At 43.2% G+C, this 19660-nt stretch overlaps 1 protein-coding gene across 4 annotated transcripts in view; it reads right to left on the bottom strand.

Annotated features, from left to right (window-relative positions):
• The window catches only part of pals2b (protein associated with LIN7 2, MAGUK family member b), an 80557-nt gene that overhangs the window by 11116 nt on the left and 49781 nt on the right, over positions 1–19660 (bottom strand). For 2 of the 4 annotated variants that reach the window (XM_042295266.1, XM_042295267.1), the window contains 2 exons: positions 6896–7014; positions 5516–5668 (listed from right to left, as the gene is read on the bottom strand). In XM_042295266.1, the coding sequence (XP_042151200.1) occupies positions 5516–5668; positions 6896–7014 (272 nt within the window). The remainder of the gene's footprint in view (positions 1–5515; positions 5669–6895; positions 7015–19660) is intronic. The other 2 variants (XM_042295268.1, XM_042295269.1) reach the window with 1 other exon arrangement.

Genomic DNA, 19660 nt, shown 5'->3' with positions numbered 1-19660 from the left:
ATGCAACATCACATAGACAATAACCCACCAACCACAATACAAAACAGGCTACCTAAATATGGTTCCCAGTCAGAGACAATGACAAACACCTGTCATTGATTGAGAACCATATCAGGCCAAAACACATAGACTAACTAACTAGACATGCAACATAGAATGCCCACTCATATCACACCCTGACCAAACAAAACATAGAAACAAACAACGCAAATAATGATCAGAGTGTGACACCATCCAACTACCTACCTCATCTCCATTTTGTTTTTATTTACTTTTTTGCAGTATTTCTACTTGCACATCATAATCTGCACATCTTTCACTCCAGTGTTAATTTGCTAAATTGTAATTACTTCACTACTATGGGCCATTTATTGCCTTACCTCCTTACTCCATTTGCACACACTGTATATAGATATTTCTATTGTGTTGTTGACTGTACTTTTGTTTATCCCACGTGTAACTCTGTGTTGTTGTTTATTGTCGCACTGCTTTGCTTTATCTTGGCTAGGTGGCAGTTGTAAATGAGAACTTGTTCTCAATTGGCCTACCTGGTTAAATAAAGGCGAAAAAAAATATTTATAATAATAATAATAATTAAATTGATTGGACATGATTTGGAAAGGCACCCACCTGTCTATATAAGGTCCTACAGTTGACAGTGCATGTCAGAGCTAAAAACCAAGCCATGACGTCAAAGGATTGGTCCATAGAGCTCCGAGACAGGATTGTGTCGAGGGGGAAGAGTACCAAAATATTTCTGCAGCATTGAAGGTCCACAAGAACACAGTGGCCTCCATAATTCTTAAATGGAAAAAGTTTGGAACCACCAAGACTCTTCCTAGAGCTGGCCGCCTGACTAAACTGAGCAATCGGGGGAGAAGGACCTTGGTCAGGGAGGTGACCAAGAACCCGAAGGTCACTCTGACAGAGCTCCATATTTTCTCTGTGGAGATGGGACAACCTTCCAGAAGGACAACAATCTTTGCAGCACTCCACCAATCAGGCCTTTATTGTAGAGTGGCCAAATGGAAGGCACTCCTCAATAAAAGGCACATGACAGCCCACTTGGAGTTTGTCAAAAGGCACCTAAAGGACTCTCAGACCATGAGAAACAAGATTCTCTGATGAAACCAAGATTGAACCCTTTGGCCTGAATGCCAATCATCATGTCTGGAGGAAACCTGGCATCATCCCTACGGTGAAGCATGGTGGTGGCAGCATCATGCTGTGGTTATGTTTTTCAGCGGCAGGGACTGGGAGACTAGTCAGGATTTAGGGGAAGATGAACAGAGCAAAGTACAAAGAAACCTTGATGAAAACCTGCTCCAGAGAGCTCAGGACCTCAGACTGGGGTGAAGGTTCACCTTCAAACAGCCTGAAAACATTTGTGCATCGACGCTCCCCATCCAACCTGACAGAGCTTGAGAGGATCTGCAGAGAAGAATGGGAGAAACTACCCAAATACAGGTGTGCCAAGCTTGTAGTGTCATACCCAAGAAGACTCAATACTGTAATCACTGCCAAAGGTGCTTCAACAAAGTACTGAGTAAAGGGTCTGAATACTTATGTAAATATTATATTTCAGTTTTTTTATTTTTTATAAATTTGCAAAAATATTGAAAATCTTTTTTTGCTTTGTCATTATGGGTTATTATGTGTAGATTCCTGAGAAAGAAATACAATTTAATACATATTAGATTAAGGCTGTAACGTAACAATATATGGAAAACGTGAAGGGGGCTGTGTCACACCCTGACCATAGTTTGCTTTGTATGTTTCTATGTTTTGTTTGGTCAGGGTGTGATCTGAGTGGGCATTCTATGTTGGATGTCTTGTTTGTCTATTTCTATGTCTGGCCTGATATGGTTCTCAATCAGAGGCAGGTGTTAGTCATTGTCTCTGATTGGGAACCATATTTAGGTAGCCTGGGTTTCACTGTGTGTTTGTGGGTGATTGTCCTTGTTCCTGTCTCTGTGTTACTTTGCACCAGTATTAGGCTGTTTCGGTTTTCGTGTTACGTTTATTGTTTTTATATTTGATTCGTGTTTACTTTGTCTCATTAAACATGGATCGCAATAGCCACGCTGCATTTTGGTCTGACTCTCCTTCACCTAAAGAGAACAGTGACAGGCTGAGTACTTTCCGAATGCACTGTACGTACTGTGGGGACGACGTCGTTGATGCACTTATTAATGAAGCCGGTGACTGATATGGTAAACTCCTCAATGCCATCGGATGAATCCCAGAACATATTCCACTCTGCTAGCGAAACAGTCCTGTAGATTAGCATCCGCTTCATCGGACCATTTACGTATTGCGTGCGTAACTGGTACTTCCTGTTTTGAGTTTTTGCTTGTAAGTGTAACAGTTGTTAAAGTAAGGAAGTACCAGTTACGCACGCAATACGTAAATGGTACTTCCTGTTTTGAGTTTTTGCTTGTAAGTGTAACAGTTGTTAAAGTACTATGTGAATTTCACCAGGTTCATATATCAATATGTTGTGTTGATTTGTTATGCATGCCTGCATCCTGGGAGAAGGGGAGTGTGTACTTACGTTTTGCCCGGCGTGCTCGTGCTCAAATCATTTTGATGCACTGAGAGAGGTAGGCATGCTTTTTCTGTCTTCAGAAAATATTCTTTTAAGTACAAAGTCATACACACATTGTTTTGTTCATGAATAATGATGTATATTTAGAGGTTACTCATAAGTGGATGGTATTGTTAAGATGCACTTGTAATTGTACTTTTTAGGATGATATCAACATTCTGAACTCAACATGTGGTTAATAGCTAGCTAAGGTATTAGCAGGCTATTGTATGTGTGAACGATGGCTAGCTCCTCGAATGATCCCAGTCCCTCCTATTGTGCATCTGTTGTAGAAAGAGGCGACGATTCTCAGAACAGATGTGCTCTACAAATGTTTTATTTCCTTTTGGATGCAGATGCAGGATGCAGAGAGTGAGTTCTGCTTGATTAAAACTACCTGATCTCCAAAGTCCACGTTTATAGTCTCTATCAACCACACACAACGCAGAGTTACAGCGGTGCAGTATAGCACCGGCTACATAAGCAGGAATCAGGAGGATATAACGTGTGGGGGTGAATTCTGTGCTCAGTCAATGGTTTCAAAATGAGAAACAGACCCCCTTTCCAGCCACAAACGTTTTGCTTTTTATCTACACAATTCACGTGGATGGCCTATTGAGATCAAAATGGCGAATATCACCGAAAAGCGAAGGGTTTGCATCCCTGATTAAGGATTCCAGATTTAAGCTCACTGTCAAGTAATCACTTTCCCCATCTCCCTGTCACAGTCTTTCTCTCGCGCTCCAGCTACTCTCTCAGTAGGTCATCAAAGTCTTATCTTTGAACTGATAGTATGCATGCATTGAAGCAAAGATATTCCCTACTCAAAGATATATAAATCCTATTGGTCCATACTCTGAAAAGCCCTGTTAGTCCTCTGATAGGTCCATGGATGTAGAAGGTCAGTATTCTAGCGGAGGTTTTGATCCTTTCATAACAGGAGTTGAGATGAATACATGTATAGAATCGTTTCTGTACTAAAATAGAACCATCAACATTGAAAAACATCATACAATGTTCAGCACATCTTTTGCCCAAGGGTTAGGACTGTCCCAGACCAAAAAAAATCTTAGTTGGCCGAAAGTCGTCTGTACTTTCGACCAATCAATTGGGCAACATTTGTTTACGTGTATTTTTCCATATATAGACACACCTTATGTGTTTAAATAAAATCAGCTATATGCATTGAGCTTGTCTGATGATTTAAGATTACTATTTGATGAAATAACATCCAAATGACTCAAGAGGGAGCCAGAGATCTAGATAACCAGAAGAAAAAAACCTTAACCTGACCATCCTCCTCTCGATCCTGCTGGCTTTCGCAGATTCTGCAGTTACTCTCCTGAAGTTGCCGGTAATAGGAGAGGAGTTGGCAACCTTTCTCATGTGGAATGCCAATTTATCTGACCGTGATTTTCATATGCACATTTTCATGGAAATGTTTAATTTAATTTATCAAAACATCTTCGTATTTCAAAATCATTGTCATGTGGTTAATGAAAATGATCTCCACATCTAAAATAAAATCATACCAACATAAAAAGTAACTTCTATTTGAATTGCCAACTATGTAAAAATAGCCTACATAAAGCCAACAAACATTGCAGCCTGCAGGTAGAAAATATCCTGATGGGCCTCCCGAGTGGCGCAGTGGTCTAAGGCACTGCATCACAGTGCTAGCTGTGCCACTAGAGATCCTGGTTTGAGTCCAGGCTCTGTCACAGCCGGCCGAGACCAGGAGACCCATGGGGCGGCGCAAAATTGGCCTTGTGTCAAGAAGCAGTGTGGCTTGGTTGGGTTGCGTTTCGGAGGACGCCCGGCTCTCGACCTGTACCTCTCCCGAGTCCGTGCAGGAGTTGTAGCGATGAGACAAGACTGTAGCTACCAATTGGATACAACGGAATTGGGGAGAAAAAGGGGTAAAAAAATAAGACTAAATAATAATTAAAGAATATCCTGATCAAAATAAATATCCTATAAATCACACTGGCTATGCATGGCCTGTCTGCAATGAACTTGAAATGTGTCAACTACCAAATTGGGTCAGGCTTGAGCTAGCAAACATGCAGCATTGTATAAAACATTCTGGGTCCTCAGAGGTTCCTGTAGCAGTGAGCTCGGGACAGACACAGCTGTAGGCTATTTGATCAAGGGATACGAGGTCCTCAGGTAGGCCTGTTTTACGATGTTTCCACTGAATCAGAGAATGACATTTTTCCCTTTCATGCTGAGAGGTTATCGAAAGGGAGAGAGCTGGAAAGATTTAAAAATACATTGAGGAACTATTGTCATTCTCAATGGATGTAAAAACAGAGGTTGTTTGCTTGCTGTTTGAGGTGAAGAAAGCATTCCTTTGAGAAGCTCCACAGCTCATTAGTGGTGGTGCATTAAGCCAATCAGAAATACTATCACATCCCCAAACGGGCACACTTCGTCTCTCCCGAGCCCGTACAGGAGTTGTAGCGATGAGACAAGATAGTGACTACTAACAATTGGATACCACGAAATTGGGGAGAAAAGGGGGTAAAAAATGTAATAAAAAATAATTTAAAAAAAAGAACTGCTGGTTTTTTCACGCTCAACAGTTTCCTGTGTGTATCAAGAATGGTCCACCAACCAATCGGACATTGGACATCCAGCCAACTTGACACAACTGTCGGAAGCATTGGAGTCAACAAAGGCCAGCATCCCTGTGGAATGTTTTCAACACCTTGTAGAGTCCATGCACCCGACGAATAGAGGGGGGTGCAACTCAATATTAGGAAGGTGTTCTTAATGTTTTGTACACTCAGCCTATATCCATATTGCTCATAGCCCATGCTTTAAGATTAACAAGAAGAACCAAGGTATATAGGCTATGGGGTCAGTTCAGAATGTAGGCCATTAGCATCAACTATAACCTTTAACCTTAGTGACTGGGTTACGGACCTGGAAGTGGGGCTCCTGGAGGATTCGGGAGAGTTCCGCTGCGCTGTCATCACGGACGCTGAGGGCGGTGATGTCACCCAAGATGTCTGTGACCAGATCTATATTGTTGTCCTGCACCGCCTCCAGCCTCAAGTCCTCCAATCGCTCGTGGGCCTGCAGGGGTCAGAGGTGAAAGGTTATGGGGTCACATACTGTACAGACATGGGAGGAAGTTGTACACTGGTAGATAGCTATTGTTGTGTGTGGTTGCGTTCCCTTGCCATTGTCTGAACTTGTGTTATACTTCCTTTTGTGGCACTGGTGTCAGTAAGTTGAGTTGTTGAGTGAGGATTCTGTGGTTGTATTGTGATGATGAAGTCAAACTCATCTCTCAATCTTTTCGCTCTCTCCCCCCTCTCTCTTTCTCTCTCTTTGTCTGTCAGTGGCGTGACAAACACTCTCCCACTTGCCCAGAATGACCATTATGGCGGCAAGCCAATGCTGACTAATTCAGGGCAGGACATCACCCCAGTGGTCAGAGTATCAGTCTGTGAAGGCACTGGGAGAGCTGCTGGCACATCCTCCTGACAACCTCTTGTCTAGCAGTGAATAACAGATCTCACCAAGGGTTGAATATGAATATGTCAAATCAGTGCACATGTATGGGTTAGAGTGAGCTTGTGTGTGTGTGTGTGTGTGTGTGTGTGTGTGTGTGTGTGTGTGTATCATTGGGACCATCAGGGTACCTGAGGGGGGGGGGGGCTGTTATGTATGAGTACACTGATTCTGAGTCATTCTCAGTGTGTGAGTCAGTCTCAGTGTGTGAGTCATTCTCAGTGTGAGTCATTCTCAGTGTGGGAGTCAGTCTCAGTGTGTGAGTCAGTCTCAGTGTGTGAGTCATTCTCTGTGTGAGTCAGTCTCAGTGTGGGAGTCATTCTCAGTGTGGGAGTCAGTCTCCATGTGGGAGTCAGTCTCAGTGTGGGAGTCAGTCTCAGTGTGGGAGTCATTCTCAGTGTGTGAGTCAGTCTCAGTGTGTGAGTCAGTCTCAGTGTGGGAGACAGTCTCTGTGTGGGAGTCAATCTCTGTGCATGAGTCAGTCTCAGTGTGTGAGTCAGTCTCAGTGTGGGAGTCATTCTCAGTGTGGGAGTCATTCTCAGTGTGTGAGTCATTCTCAGTGTGGGAGTCAGTCTCAGTGTGGGAGTCAGTCTCAGTGTGGGAGTCAGTCTCAGTGTGGGAGTCATTCTCAGTGTGGGAGTCATTCTCAGTGTGGGAGTCAGTCTCAGTGTGGGAGTCAATCTCTGTGTGTGAGTCAGTCTCAGTGTGTGAGTCAGTCTCTGTGTATGAGTCAGTCTCAGTGTATGAGTCAGTCTCAGTGTGTTCTCCCCTATGTGTATCTGCTACCTTGGAGAGTGACCGTACAATGGGACTCTCCATGATTCCTCTGAGGAAGATGAGGTCGATGTCTTTGGCCCCCGTGGAGGTGGGCAGCTCCCCCAGGTTATCCAACACCTGCTGCATCGCTGTGGGGGAGGGGGAGAGAGGAGGGGAAAGAGAGAGGGGAGGGAGTGGGGGGGAGAGAGGGGAGGGAGAGAGTGGTGGAGAGAGGAGGGGAAAGAGAGAGGGGAGGGAGAGGGAGAGAGTGGTGGAGAGAGAAAGGGAAAGAGAGAGGGGAGGGAGAGGGAGAGAGTGGTGGAGAGAGAAAGGGAAAGAGAGGGAGAGGGAGAGAGTGGTGGAGGAGAGAGAGTGGTGGAGAGAGAGGAGGAGAGAAAGGGAAAGGAAGAGAGTGGTGGAGAGGGGAAAGGGAGAGGGAGTGGTGGAGAGAGGGGAGGGAGAGAGTGGTGGTGGAGAGGGAAAGAGAGAGGGGGAGGGAGGGAGAGTGGTGGAGAGAGGGGAGGGAGAGGGAGAGAGTGGTGGAGAGAGAAAGGGAAAGAGAGAGGGGAGGGAGAGGGAGAGAGAGGGGAGAGGAAAGGGAAAGTGGTGGAGAGAGGGGAGGGAGAGAGTGGTGGAGAGAGAAATGGAAAGAAAGGGAAAGAGAGGGGAGGGAGAGGGAGAGAGTGGTGGAAAGAGAGGGGAGGGAGAGGGAGAGAGAGGGGAGGGAGAGGGAGAGAGTGATGGAGAGAGAAAGGGAAAGAGAGAGGGGAGGGAGAGGGAGAGAGTGGTAGAGAGAGAAAGGGAAAGAGAGATGGGAGGGAGAGGGAGAGTGGTGGAGAGAGAAAGGGAAAGAGAGAGGGGAGGGAGAGAGTGGTGGAGAGAGGGGAGGGAGAGGGAGAGGAGAGGGAAAGAGAGAGGGGAGGGAGAGGGAGAGAGTGGTGGAGAGAGGAGGGGAAAGAGAGAGGGGAGGGAGAGGGAGAGGTGTTAGTTACTGTAGATATGGAAAACAGAGATAAAGGGAGTGAGGAAGTCACACTGTAGATCAGCGATGAACGACTGCCGGCCCGCCTCCCTTTTGTAGGCCAGCTGATACATTTCCTCATAATTACAAATGTTTACTGTTGAGTTAGAATCAGCAGTTTTCCTCTTGTTATTATGTCAGTCACTGATAATCACTCAATTAGCCCATGGCAGCCATTTATTTTTAGATTGGTAAGTTAGTCTAGTGTCTAGCTGCCTAAACTTAGTAATCAGGATCAAAATACCGACCGGAGAGCCCCCCACTGTCACTCTCAAAACTGCAAACATTTCTCTCCACCCTATGGTAAAATGTGTAGAATTGCAGGAGATTAGCTGTAAAACTGGTCATTTTTCTCTCTGCCCCATGGCAAAATTTGTAGAATTGCATGAAATTAGCTATAAAAGTGCAAACTCTTCTTTCTGCTCCATGGCAATGTGTAGAATTGCACCAACTTGCTTTAAACTAACATTTTCTCTCCACCCCATGGCAAAACATGTAGAACTGCAGGAAATGAACTCTAAAACCACTGTCAAGAGAGGGGCCGCTAACATGTTTTGCTCGCAAGGTGACAGAATTTCGCTTAGGACCCCCAAAAGGCTAGGGCTGGCGCTGACTGCATGTGTGGGTATGGATGTGGGTAAACAGACCCGCGGGACACTGCGACCCCTCTTGAGGAGTTCAGATTTGTTGCGGTCATGACTATAGTTAATTCACTTTACTTCAGTGTAGTTCTATAGACCAGTCCCATTCACTGCAGTTGATACTGTATATCACAGCAATCAAAACTGTGCAATTCTGTCAGACAAAAGAGTGCCTAGAAAATAAAACATGGACACAAAAATCAGTTTCTCTTCAGTTTAAGTTCACGCACTGACCTTAAAGATCCTTTTTATGTCTCTATTTTGGTTTGGTCAGGGCGTGAGTTGGGGTGGGCATTCTATGTTTTGTGTTCTATGTTTCCTATTTCTGTGTGTTTGGCCGGGTGTGGTTCTCAATCAGAGGCAGCTGTCTATCGTTGTCTCTGATTGAGAACCATACTTAGGTAGCCTTTTCCCACCTGTGTTTTGTGGGTAGTTATTCTCTGTTTTGTGTTTGCACCAGACAGAACTGTTTTGTTTGTGCCACTTTGTTATTTTTTGTTCTAGTGTTCAGTTTGATTAAAACTCATGAACACGGCCTCCCGGGTGGCGCAGTGGTTAAGGGCGCTGTACTGCAGCGCCAGCTGTGTCATCAGAGACTCTGGGTTCGCGCCCAGGCTCTGTCGTAACCGGCCGCAACCGGGAGGTCCGTGGAGCGACGCACAATTGGCCTAGCGTCGCCCGGGTTAGGGAGGGTTTGGCCGGTAGGGATGTCCTCGTCTCATCGCGCACCAGCGACTCCTGTGGCGGGCCGGGCGCAGTGCGCGCTAACCAAGGTTGCCAGGTGCACGGTGTTTCCTCCGACACATTGGTGCGGCTGGCTTCCGGGTTGGATGCGCGCTGTGTTAAGAAGCAGTGGTTGGGTTGTGTATCGGAGGAAGTATGACTTTCAACCTTCGTCTCTCCCGAGCTCGTACGGGAGTTGTAGCGATGAGACAAGATAGTAGCTACTGAAAAAACAATTGGATACCACGAAATTGGGGAGAAAACGGGGTAAAAAAAATAAAATCATGAACACTTAAGACACTTTATGTTGGTGTTTCCTTTATTTTGGCAGTTACCTCTACATACAGGCGTATAACTTTTCGTTAGATCATGCATATGAAAAAGATATGCAGTCATTCACACACACTGGGGTGAGAAAGGGTCATAAGCCTATGTGATCAGGTGGAGGTGCCAAGGTCAGAAACAGCTGACTAAGAAAGTGACAATACTACAGTTTTGCCTAGAAACCACACCCACAAAAACATGCTTTATGTATTGATGTTACAGGCCTTGTGTGAGTCATGGAATGTTAATAAGGGGACAACTGAAAACATCTTTGGAGTAGACTTTTCACCATGGTTTTATGATAACAGAATGCCCATAAAAACAACTCCAAATCATATCCACACATGTACAGCACGCAGACCCATACAGAGTATAAACACTAAACAGAGTGTATAAAAACACACTCATACTCTCTCTCTCTCTCTCTCTCTCTCTCTCTAATGCTATATCTCAATCTCTAACTCATCTCCATCTCTAACTCCATCTCTATCCCTAACTCCATCTCCATCCCTAACTCCATCTCTAACTCTATATTTATCTCTAACTCCAAACTCTATATCTCTCACTCCATTTCTATCTCTAACTCTATATTTATCTCTAACTGTTAACTCTATATCCCTAACTCCATCTCTAACTCTATATTTATCTCTAACTGTTAACTCTATATCCCTAACTCCATCTCTAACTGCATCTCTATCCCTAACTCCATCTCTATCTCTAACTCTATATTTATCTCTAACTCTTAACTCTATATCTCTAACTCTATATATCTAACTAACTCTATATCTATCTCTAACTCCATCTCTATATCTCTCTCCATCTCTCTAAATCCATCTACATCTCAATCTCTAACTCCATCTCTATCTAACTCTATATCTCTAACTCATCTATATTGCAAACTCCTTATCTATCTCTAACTCTATATCTCTAACTTTATATCTCTAACTCCATATCTATCTCTAACTCTAGATCTCTAACGTTATATCTCTAACTCCATCTCTATATCAATTCAATTCAATTCAATTCAAGGGGCTTTATTGGCATGGGAAACATGTGTTAACATTGCCAAAGCAAGTGAGGAAGATAATATAAAAGTGAAATAAAAAAGTGAAATAAACAATACAAATGAACAGTAAACATTACATAAACAGAAGTTTCAAAACAATAAAGACATTACAAATGTAATATTACGTATATATATACAGTGTTGCAACGATGTACAAATGGTTAAGGGTACACAAGGGAAAATAAATAAGCATAAATATGGGTTGTATTTACAATGGTGTTTGTTCTTCACTGGTTGCCCTTTTCTTGGGTCTGCCTACGGCGGCCTTTCTCAATAGTAAGGCTATGCTCACTGAGTCTGTACATAGTCAAAGCTTTCCTTAAGTTTGGGTCAGTCACAGTGGTCAGGTATTCTGCCACTGTGTACTCTCTGTTTAGGGCCAAATAGCGTACTAGTTTGCTCTGTTTTTTTGTGAATTCTTTCCAATGTGTCAAGTAATTATCTTTTTGTTTTCTCATGATTTGGTTGGGTCTAATTGTGCTGCTGTCCTGGGGCTCTGTGGGGTGTGTTTGTGTATCTCTAACTGTATATCTCCAACTCCATCTATATCGCTAACTCCATCGCTATCTCTATATCTCTAACTCCATCTCTAAATCTCTAACTCATAGTCTAACTCATAGTCTATCAACAAAACACACAGTTCCAAACCACACTATCAATTACACCCACCCACACCCACAAAAACAACCATTAAACCATCCCCTTGATTACAGTTAACCCCCCCACATACAGAGACATAATCCCCCTTTCAAGCTCTCCTATAGACACAAACACACACAAATTATACTGTCCATGACTCCAATACAAAGACCACACACGTAAGCACGCACACGTGCCGTCGCACAGACAGACGGTCAGACAGACAGACATACAGACAGACAGGCAGACGTACAGCATGCAAATCCTGGGCCACCAAAAGCTATCACATGTAGCTACCCACATTCCCCACATAAAAGTGTGACTCCACACCCACTTGCAAGTTCGCCCTAAAGGAACACATAACTGTTGGGATAGGTGTCTCTGTTGTTATGTGTTATTACGTGTGTGTGTGTGTTGGTGTGTGAGTGTGTGTGTGTTGGGGTGTGTGTGTTTGTGTGTGTTGTTGGTGTGTGTGTGTGTGTGTGTGTGTGTGTGTGTGTGTGTGTGTGTGTGTGTGTGTGTGTGTGTGTGTGTGTGTGTGTGTGTGTGTGTTGGGGTGTGTGTTGGGGTGTGTGTGTGTGTGTGTGTGTTTGGGGTGTGTGTGTGTCTGTTTGTGTGTGTTGGGATGTGTCTCCAAGGCAGCGTGACTGAACAAGAAGAACCTACGTTTCTCTGTCATATGTCACAAAGACATTTAGACAGATGTTTGTGTGCTTTGGATCTACTTAGTGTAAATACAGTTGAAGTCTGAAGTTTACATACACTTAAGTTAGAGTCATTAAAACTCGCTTTTCAACCACTCCACAAATTCCTTGTTAACAAACTATAGTTTTGGCAAGTCGGTTAGGACATCTACTTTGACACAAGCATGACACAAGTAATTTTTCCTACAATTGTTTACACCATGGGACCACGCAGCCGTCATACCGCTCAGGAAGGAGACGCGTTCTGTCTCCTGGTGATGAACGTACTTTGGTGTGAAAAGTGCAAATCAATCGCAGAACAACAGTGAAGATGCTGGAGGAAACAGGTACAAAAGTATCTATATCCACAGTAAAACAAGTCCAATATTGACATAACTTGAAAGGCCGCTCAGCAAGGAAGAAGCCACTGCTCCAAAAATGCATAAAAAAGCCAGACTACGGTTTGCAACTGCACATGGGGACAAAAATCTAACTTTTTGGAGAAATGTCCTCTGGTCTGATGAAACAAAATAGAACTGTTTGGCCATAATGACCATCGTTATGTTTGGAGGAAAAAGGAGGAGGCTTGCAAGCCAAAGAGCACCATCCCAATCGTGAAGCATGGGGGTGGCAGCATCATGATGTGGGGGTGCTTTACTGCAGGAGAGACTGGTCCACTACACAAAATAGATGGCATCATGAGGTATGAAAATGACGTGGATATATTGAAGCAACATCTCAAGACATCCGTCAGGAAGTTAAAGCTGGGTTTCAAATGGGTCTTCCAAATGGACAATGACCCTAAGCATATTTACAAAGTTGTGGCAAAATGGCTAAAGGACAACAAAGTCAAGGTATTGGAGTGGACATCACAAAGCCCTGACCTCAATTCTAAAGAAAATCTGTGGACAGAACTGAAAAAGCGTGTGCGATCAAGGAGGCCTTGATCACATGCTCTGTCAGGAGGAATGGGCCAAAATTCACCCAAGTCATTGTGGGAAGCTTGTGGAAAGCTACCCAAAATGTTTGACCCAAGATAAACAATTTGAAGGCAATGCTACCAAATGCTAATTGAGTGTATGTAAACTTCTGACCCACTGGGAATGTGAAGAAAGAAATAAAAGCTGAAATAAATCATTCTCTCTACTATTATATTGACATTTCACATTCTTATAATAAGGTGGTGATCCTAACTGACCTAAGACAGGGAATTTTTACTAGGATTAAATGTCAGGAATTGTGAGAAACTGAGTTTAAATGTATTTGGCTGAAGTGTATGTAAACTTCCGACTTCAACTGTAAGCAGTACTGACTATGAAAGAGATAACTGTGGCAGATTTCTGTTAACTTAATCTCTGGGTTGACCTTCTCCCTCTGGGTCAAGCCAATATGTTTTTGTACCCCAGAGGAGTTTGTTCACAGAGTTCACTGAACCTCAGTGTGTGTGTGTGTGTGTGTGTGTGTGTGTGTGTGTGCATAAGTATATGTGCATCAGATCAAAGGATACATTCCACTATGTTACACTGACGTGGGTGGGGGGATGGCATAAATACTTTATAATCCCTGAATATGACTTGCATAAGAATAGATACAATTACTACAGTAACACTCCAATACTGTTCCACTTGCAAATGCATCTTCAATGTACTTACACTACACTGAATTACAAAAGGTAGCATAGTTAGTCTTTCTCTAGCATAGAGGGTAGAGGAAGGGTTTTTGATCTCCTATTTTATGTTGTAATTCATTAATGTTCTGAAGCAGCAAAGTATTTTATTTCTCTCTCTTCTTGCCTCTTCCTCTCTCTACTCCATTTCTCTCTCTCTCCCTCTCTCCCCGTATGTCCCGTAAACCATGTGGTACAGTACAATGACTCACTTCTCTTTTCCGAAATGCTTCCTCTGTCCAGGAATAAAAAAAAGTCAACAAACACTCAATCTGGCAACCCGTTGCCTCACCTACGTACACAACAAATACCTGACAGTCTCTGACCTGTGGATAGTGATACTAACTAGCAATCCCTTCCTTCACTCACAAACTGTTATGAAATACCTATCCAAAACAGCCTTTGCACTTTGGAACAGGCAAGTCTCTCTTCGCCAATGACTGGACAGTAGACACTACGTAACCCACAAATAGTTCTGAAATATCGGTCAAAAAGTATCTTTCCCCTGGAAGGTAATGAATAGCTGGCAAGGCATATCTAGCTGGAAACAATAACTCTCTCTGTTGTACTAATATCGGGCAACAAATATTTTCCATAGTATAACTATCTGGCAACTGAGAGTCTTACCTCCGGATGTGTTGGCCCCCTCTGTGGGCTCAGCAGCCGCCCCCCTCCCTGGACCCAACCACCCCCTCTCCTGTCCCGCCTGCCTCTCCCGTCCCGCCTGCATCCGGAGAGGGCTCCACCTCTACCTCCAACCCGTTGGGACAGGCGTCCTCCCTAGCCAGGACCATGACCACTCCTCGACCACAGCAATGCTTACCTAACCGAAAGATTACCCCCACCACCTCCACTAAGGGACAGTTGGTCTAAAGCTAGCTGCTCTGCCCTTCAACTTCCAACTACTACACAATGAGCAACAGTCTCTAAACAGAGAGAAGGAAGAGAGAGAAGGATACAGGGAGATAGAGGACAGAGAAAGACAGATAGAAAGACAATGAGAAACAATAGCAGGGTACGAGATGATAGATGATAGATGATAGATGATAGATAGGATAACAATAGCAGATACGAGATGATAGAGATATAGGAGATGATGGAGAGCTATGAGATGATAGATAGGAGATGATATAAAGCTATGAGATGATAGATAGGAGATGATTGATAGATAGAGAGATAGGAGATGATAGAGAGATAAGAGACGATAGATAGATGATAGAGAGATATGAGATGGAAGAGAAACAGGAGATGACAGAGCGATATGAGATGAAAGAGAGACAGGAGATGATAGATAGATAGCAGATGATAGAGAGATAGGAGATGATAGATAGATAGCAGATGATAGAGAGATAGGAGATGATAGAGATATAGGAGATGATAGAGAGCTATAAAATGATAGAGAGATAGGAGATGATAGAGAGACAGGAGATGATAGAGAGATATGAGATGATAGAGAGCTATGAGATGATAGATAGGAGATGATTGATAGATAGGAGATGATAGAGAGATAAGAGATGATAGAGAGACAGGAGATGATAGAGAGACAGGAGATGATAGAGAGATATGAGATGATAGAGAGCTATGAGATGATAGATAGGAGATGATTGATAGATAGGAGATGATAGAGAGATAAGAGATGATAGAGAGACAGGAGATGATAGAGAGACAGGAGATGATAGAGAGATAGGAGATGATAGAGAGACAGGAGATGACAGAGAGATATGAGATGAAAGAGAGACAGGAGATGAGAGACAGGAGATGAGAGACAGGAGATGATAGAGAGATATGAGATGATAGAGAGCTATGAGATGATAGATAGGAGATGATTGATAGATAGGAGATGATAGAGAGATAAGAGATGATAGAGAGACAGGAGATGTTAGAGAGACAGAAGATGATAGAGAGATAGGAGATGATAGAGAGACAGGAGATGACAGAGAGATATGAGATGAAAGAGAGACAGGAGATGAGAGACAGGAGATGATAGAGAGACAGGAGATGAAAGAGAGACAGGAGATGATCGAGAGATATGAGATGAAAGAGAGACAGGAGATGATAGAGAGACAGGAGATGAAAGAGAGACAGGAGATGAAAGAGAGACAGGAGATGATCGAGAGACAGGAGATGATAGAGAGATATGAGATGAAAGAGAGACAGGAGATGATAGAGAGACAGGAGATGATAGAGAGACAGGAGATGATAGAGAGACAGGAGATGATAGAGAGACAGGAGATGATAGAGAGACAGGAGATGAAAGAGAGACAGGAGATGATCGAGAGACAGGAGATGATAGAGAGACAGGAGATGATAGAGAGACAGGAGATGATAGAGAGACAGGAGACGAGAGACAGGAGATGATAGAGAGACAGGAGATGATAGAGAGACAGGAGATGAGAGAGAGACAGGAGATGAAAGAGAGACAGGAGATGAAAGAGAGACAGGAGATGATCGAGAGACAGAGGATGATAGATACGAGATGATAGAGATATAGGAGATGATAGAGAGCTATGAGATCATATATAGGAGATGATTGATAGATAGGAGATGATAGAGATAGGAGATGATAGACAGGAGATGATAGATAGGACATGATAGAGAGATAGGAGATGATAGACAGGAGATGATAGAGAGATAGGAGATGATAGAGAGATAAGAGATGAGAGAGATAAGAGACGATAGATAGATGATAGAGAGATATGAGATGGAAGAGAAACAGGAGATGAAAGAGAGATATGAGATGAAAGAGAGACAGGAGATGATAGAGAGACAGGAGATGATAGAGAGATGCTGTTGAGGGTTTGTTTCAGTCTGGCCCATATCCCCCTCTCTTCAACCAGTACCTTCACAGTCACACACACACTGTTCTTATAGGGCACCCTATTTTATTATACACCGTTATTGATGCACAAACCAGTTTGGGTTTTTACATGACCTGGTTTTTGGTTTGTTAAATATGATACGACACTCCGATGACTGTAATGTTAGCTCTTATAGTTTACTCCGCTTGCATGTTGTATGTGAGCTAGCTAGCTCCCTCTCTCTTCCCTCCCTCCCTGTCCCCAGTCACACCCACCCTCCTCTCAATTCAATTCAATTCTAGGGGCTTTATTGGCAGGGGAAACATATGTTAACATTGCCAAAGCAAGTGAAGTAGATGATATACAAAAGTGAAATAAACAATCAAAATGAACAGTAGACATTACACTCACATAAGTTCCAAAAGAATAAAGACATTAAAATGTTATATTACGTATATATACAGTGTTGTAACGATGTGCAAATGGTTAAAGTACTAAAGGGAAAATAAATAAACATAAATATGGGTTGTATTTACAATGGTGTTTGTTAAATATTTTCCATAGTATAACTATCTGGCAACTGAGAGTCTTACCTCCGGATGTGTTGGCCCCCTCTGTGGGCTCAGCAGCCGCCCCCCTCCCTGGACCCAACCACCCCCTCTCCTGTCCCGCCTGCCTCTCCCGTCCCGCCTGCATCCGGAGAGGGCTCCACCTCTACCTCCAACCCGTTGGGACAGGCGTCCTCCCTAGCCAGGACCATGACCACTCCTCGACCACAGCAATGCTTACCTAACCGAAAGATTACCCCCACCACCTCCACTAAGGGACAGTTGGTCTAAAGCTAGCTGCTCTGCCCTTCAACTTCCAACTACTACACAATGAGCAACAGTCTCTAAACACAGAGAGAAGGAAGAGAGAGAAGGATACAGGGAGATAGAGGACAGAGAAAGACAGATAGAAAGACAATGAGAAACAATAGCAGGGTACGAGATGATAGATGATAGATAGGATAACAATAGCAGATACGAGATGATAGAGATATAGGAGATGATGGAGAGCTATGAGATGATAGATAGGAGATGATATAAAGCTATGAGATGATAGATAGGAGATGATTGATAGATAGAGAGATAGGAGATGATAGAGAGATAAGAGACGATAGATAGATGATAGAGAGATATGAGATGGAAGAGAAACAGGAGATGACAGAGCGATATGAGATGAAAGAGAGACAGGAGATGATAGATAGATAGCAGATGATAAAGAGATAGGAGATGATAGAGATATAGGAGATGATAGAGAGATAGGAGATGATAGAGAGATATGAGATGATAGAGAGACAGGAGATGATAGATAGGAGATGATTGATAGATAGGAGATGATAGACAGGAGATGATAGAGAGATAAGAGATGATAGAGAGACAGGAGATGATAGAGAGACAGGAGATGACAGAGAGATATGAGATGAAAGAGAGACAGGAGATGAGAGACAGGAGATGATCGAGAGACAGGAGATGATAGAGAGACAGGAGATGATAGAGAGACAGGAGATGATAGAGAGACAGGAGATGATAGAGAGACAGGAGATGATCAGAGACAGGAGATGATCGAGAGACAGACAGAGGATGATAGATACGAGATGATAGAGATATAGGAGATGATAGAGAGATATGAGATGAAAGAGAGACAGGAGATGATAGAGAGACAGGAGATGATAGAGAGACAGGAGATGATCGAGAGACAGGAGATGACAGAGCGATATGAGATGAAAGAGAGACAGGAGATGATAGATAGATAGCAGATGATAAAGAGATAGGAGATGATAGAGATATATGAGATGAAAGAGAGACAGGAGATAATAGAGAGATGCTGTTGAGGGTTTGTTTCAGTCTGGCCCATATCCCCCTCTCTTCAACCAGTACCTTCACAGTCACACACACACTGTTCTTATAGGGCACCCTATTTTATTATACACCGTTATTGATGCACAAACCAGTTTGGGTTTTTACATGACCTGGTTTTTGGTTTGTTAAATATGATACGACACTCCGATGACTGTAATGTTAGCTCTTATAGTTTACTCCGCTTGCATGTTGTATGTGAGCTAGCTAGCTCCCTCTCTCTTCCCTCCCTCCCTGTCCCCAGTCACACCCACCCTCCTCTCAATTCAATTCAATTCTAGGGGCTTTATTGGCAGGGGAAACATATGTTAACATTGCCAAAGCAAGTGAAGTAGATGATATACAAAAGTGAAATAAACAATCAAAATGAACAGTAGACATTACACTCACATAAGTTCCAAAAGAATAAAGACATTAAAATGTTATATTACGTATATATACAGTGTTGTAACGATGTGCAAATGGTTAAAGTACTAAAGGGAAAATAAATAAACATAAATATGGGTTGTATTTACAATGGTGTTTGTTCTTCACTGGTTGACCTTTTCTTGTGGCAACAGGTCACAAATCTTGCTGCTGTGATGGCACACTGAGGTAGATATGGGAGTTGATCAAAATCGAGTTTGTATTCTAATTCTTTGTGGATCTGTATAATCTGAGGGAAATATGTGTCTCTAATATGGTCATACACTTGGCAGGAGGTTAGGAAGTGCATCTCAGTTTCCACCTCATTTTGTGGGCAGTGTGCAAATAGCCTGTCTTCTCTTGAGAGCCAGGTCTGCCTATGGCGGCTTTTCTCAATAGCAAGGCTATGCTCACTGAGTCTGTAGAATTTACCAGCTCTTTTCTGGAATTTAATAATTAGCGGGAATCGGCCTAATTCTGCTCTGCATTCATTATTTGGTGTTTTAAATTGTACACGGAGGAGATTTTTGCAGAATTCTGAATGCAGTCTCAATTTGGTGTTTGTCCCATTTTGTGAATTCTTGGTTGGTGAGCGGACCCCAGACCTCACAACCATAAATGGCAATGGGTTCTATAACTGATTCAAGTATTTTTTGCCAGATCCTAATTGGTATGTCAAAATGTATGTTCCTTTTGATGGCGTAGAAGGCCCTTCTTGCCTTGTCTCTCAGATGGTTCACAGCTTTGTGGAAGTTACCTGTGGGGCTGATGTTTAGGCCGAGGTATGTGTAGTTTTTTGTGTCCTCTAGGGTAACAGTGTCTAGATGGAATTTGTATTTGTGGTCCTGGCAACTGGACCTTTTTTGGAACACCATTATTTTTGTCTTACTGAGATTTACTGTCAGGGCCCAGGTCTGACAGAGTCTGT

Source organism: Oncorhynchus tshawytscha, linkage group LG13, assembly GCF_018296145.1.
Source record: "Oncorhynchus tshawytscha isolate Ot180627B linkage group LG13, Otsh_v2.0, whole genome shotgun sequence".
Taxonomy (NCBI): domain Eukaryota; kingdom Metazoa; phylum Chordata; class Actinopteri; order Salmoniformes; family Salmonidae; genus Oncorhynchus; species Oncorhynchus tshawytscha.
This window is presented reverse-complemented; position numbering and strand designations above follow the sequence as displayed.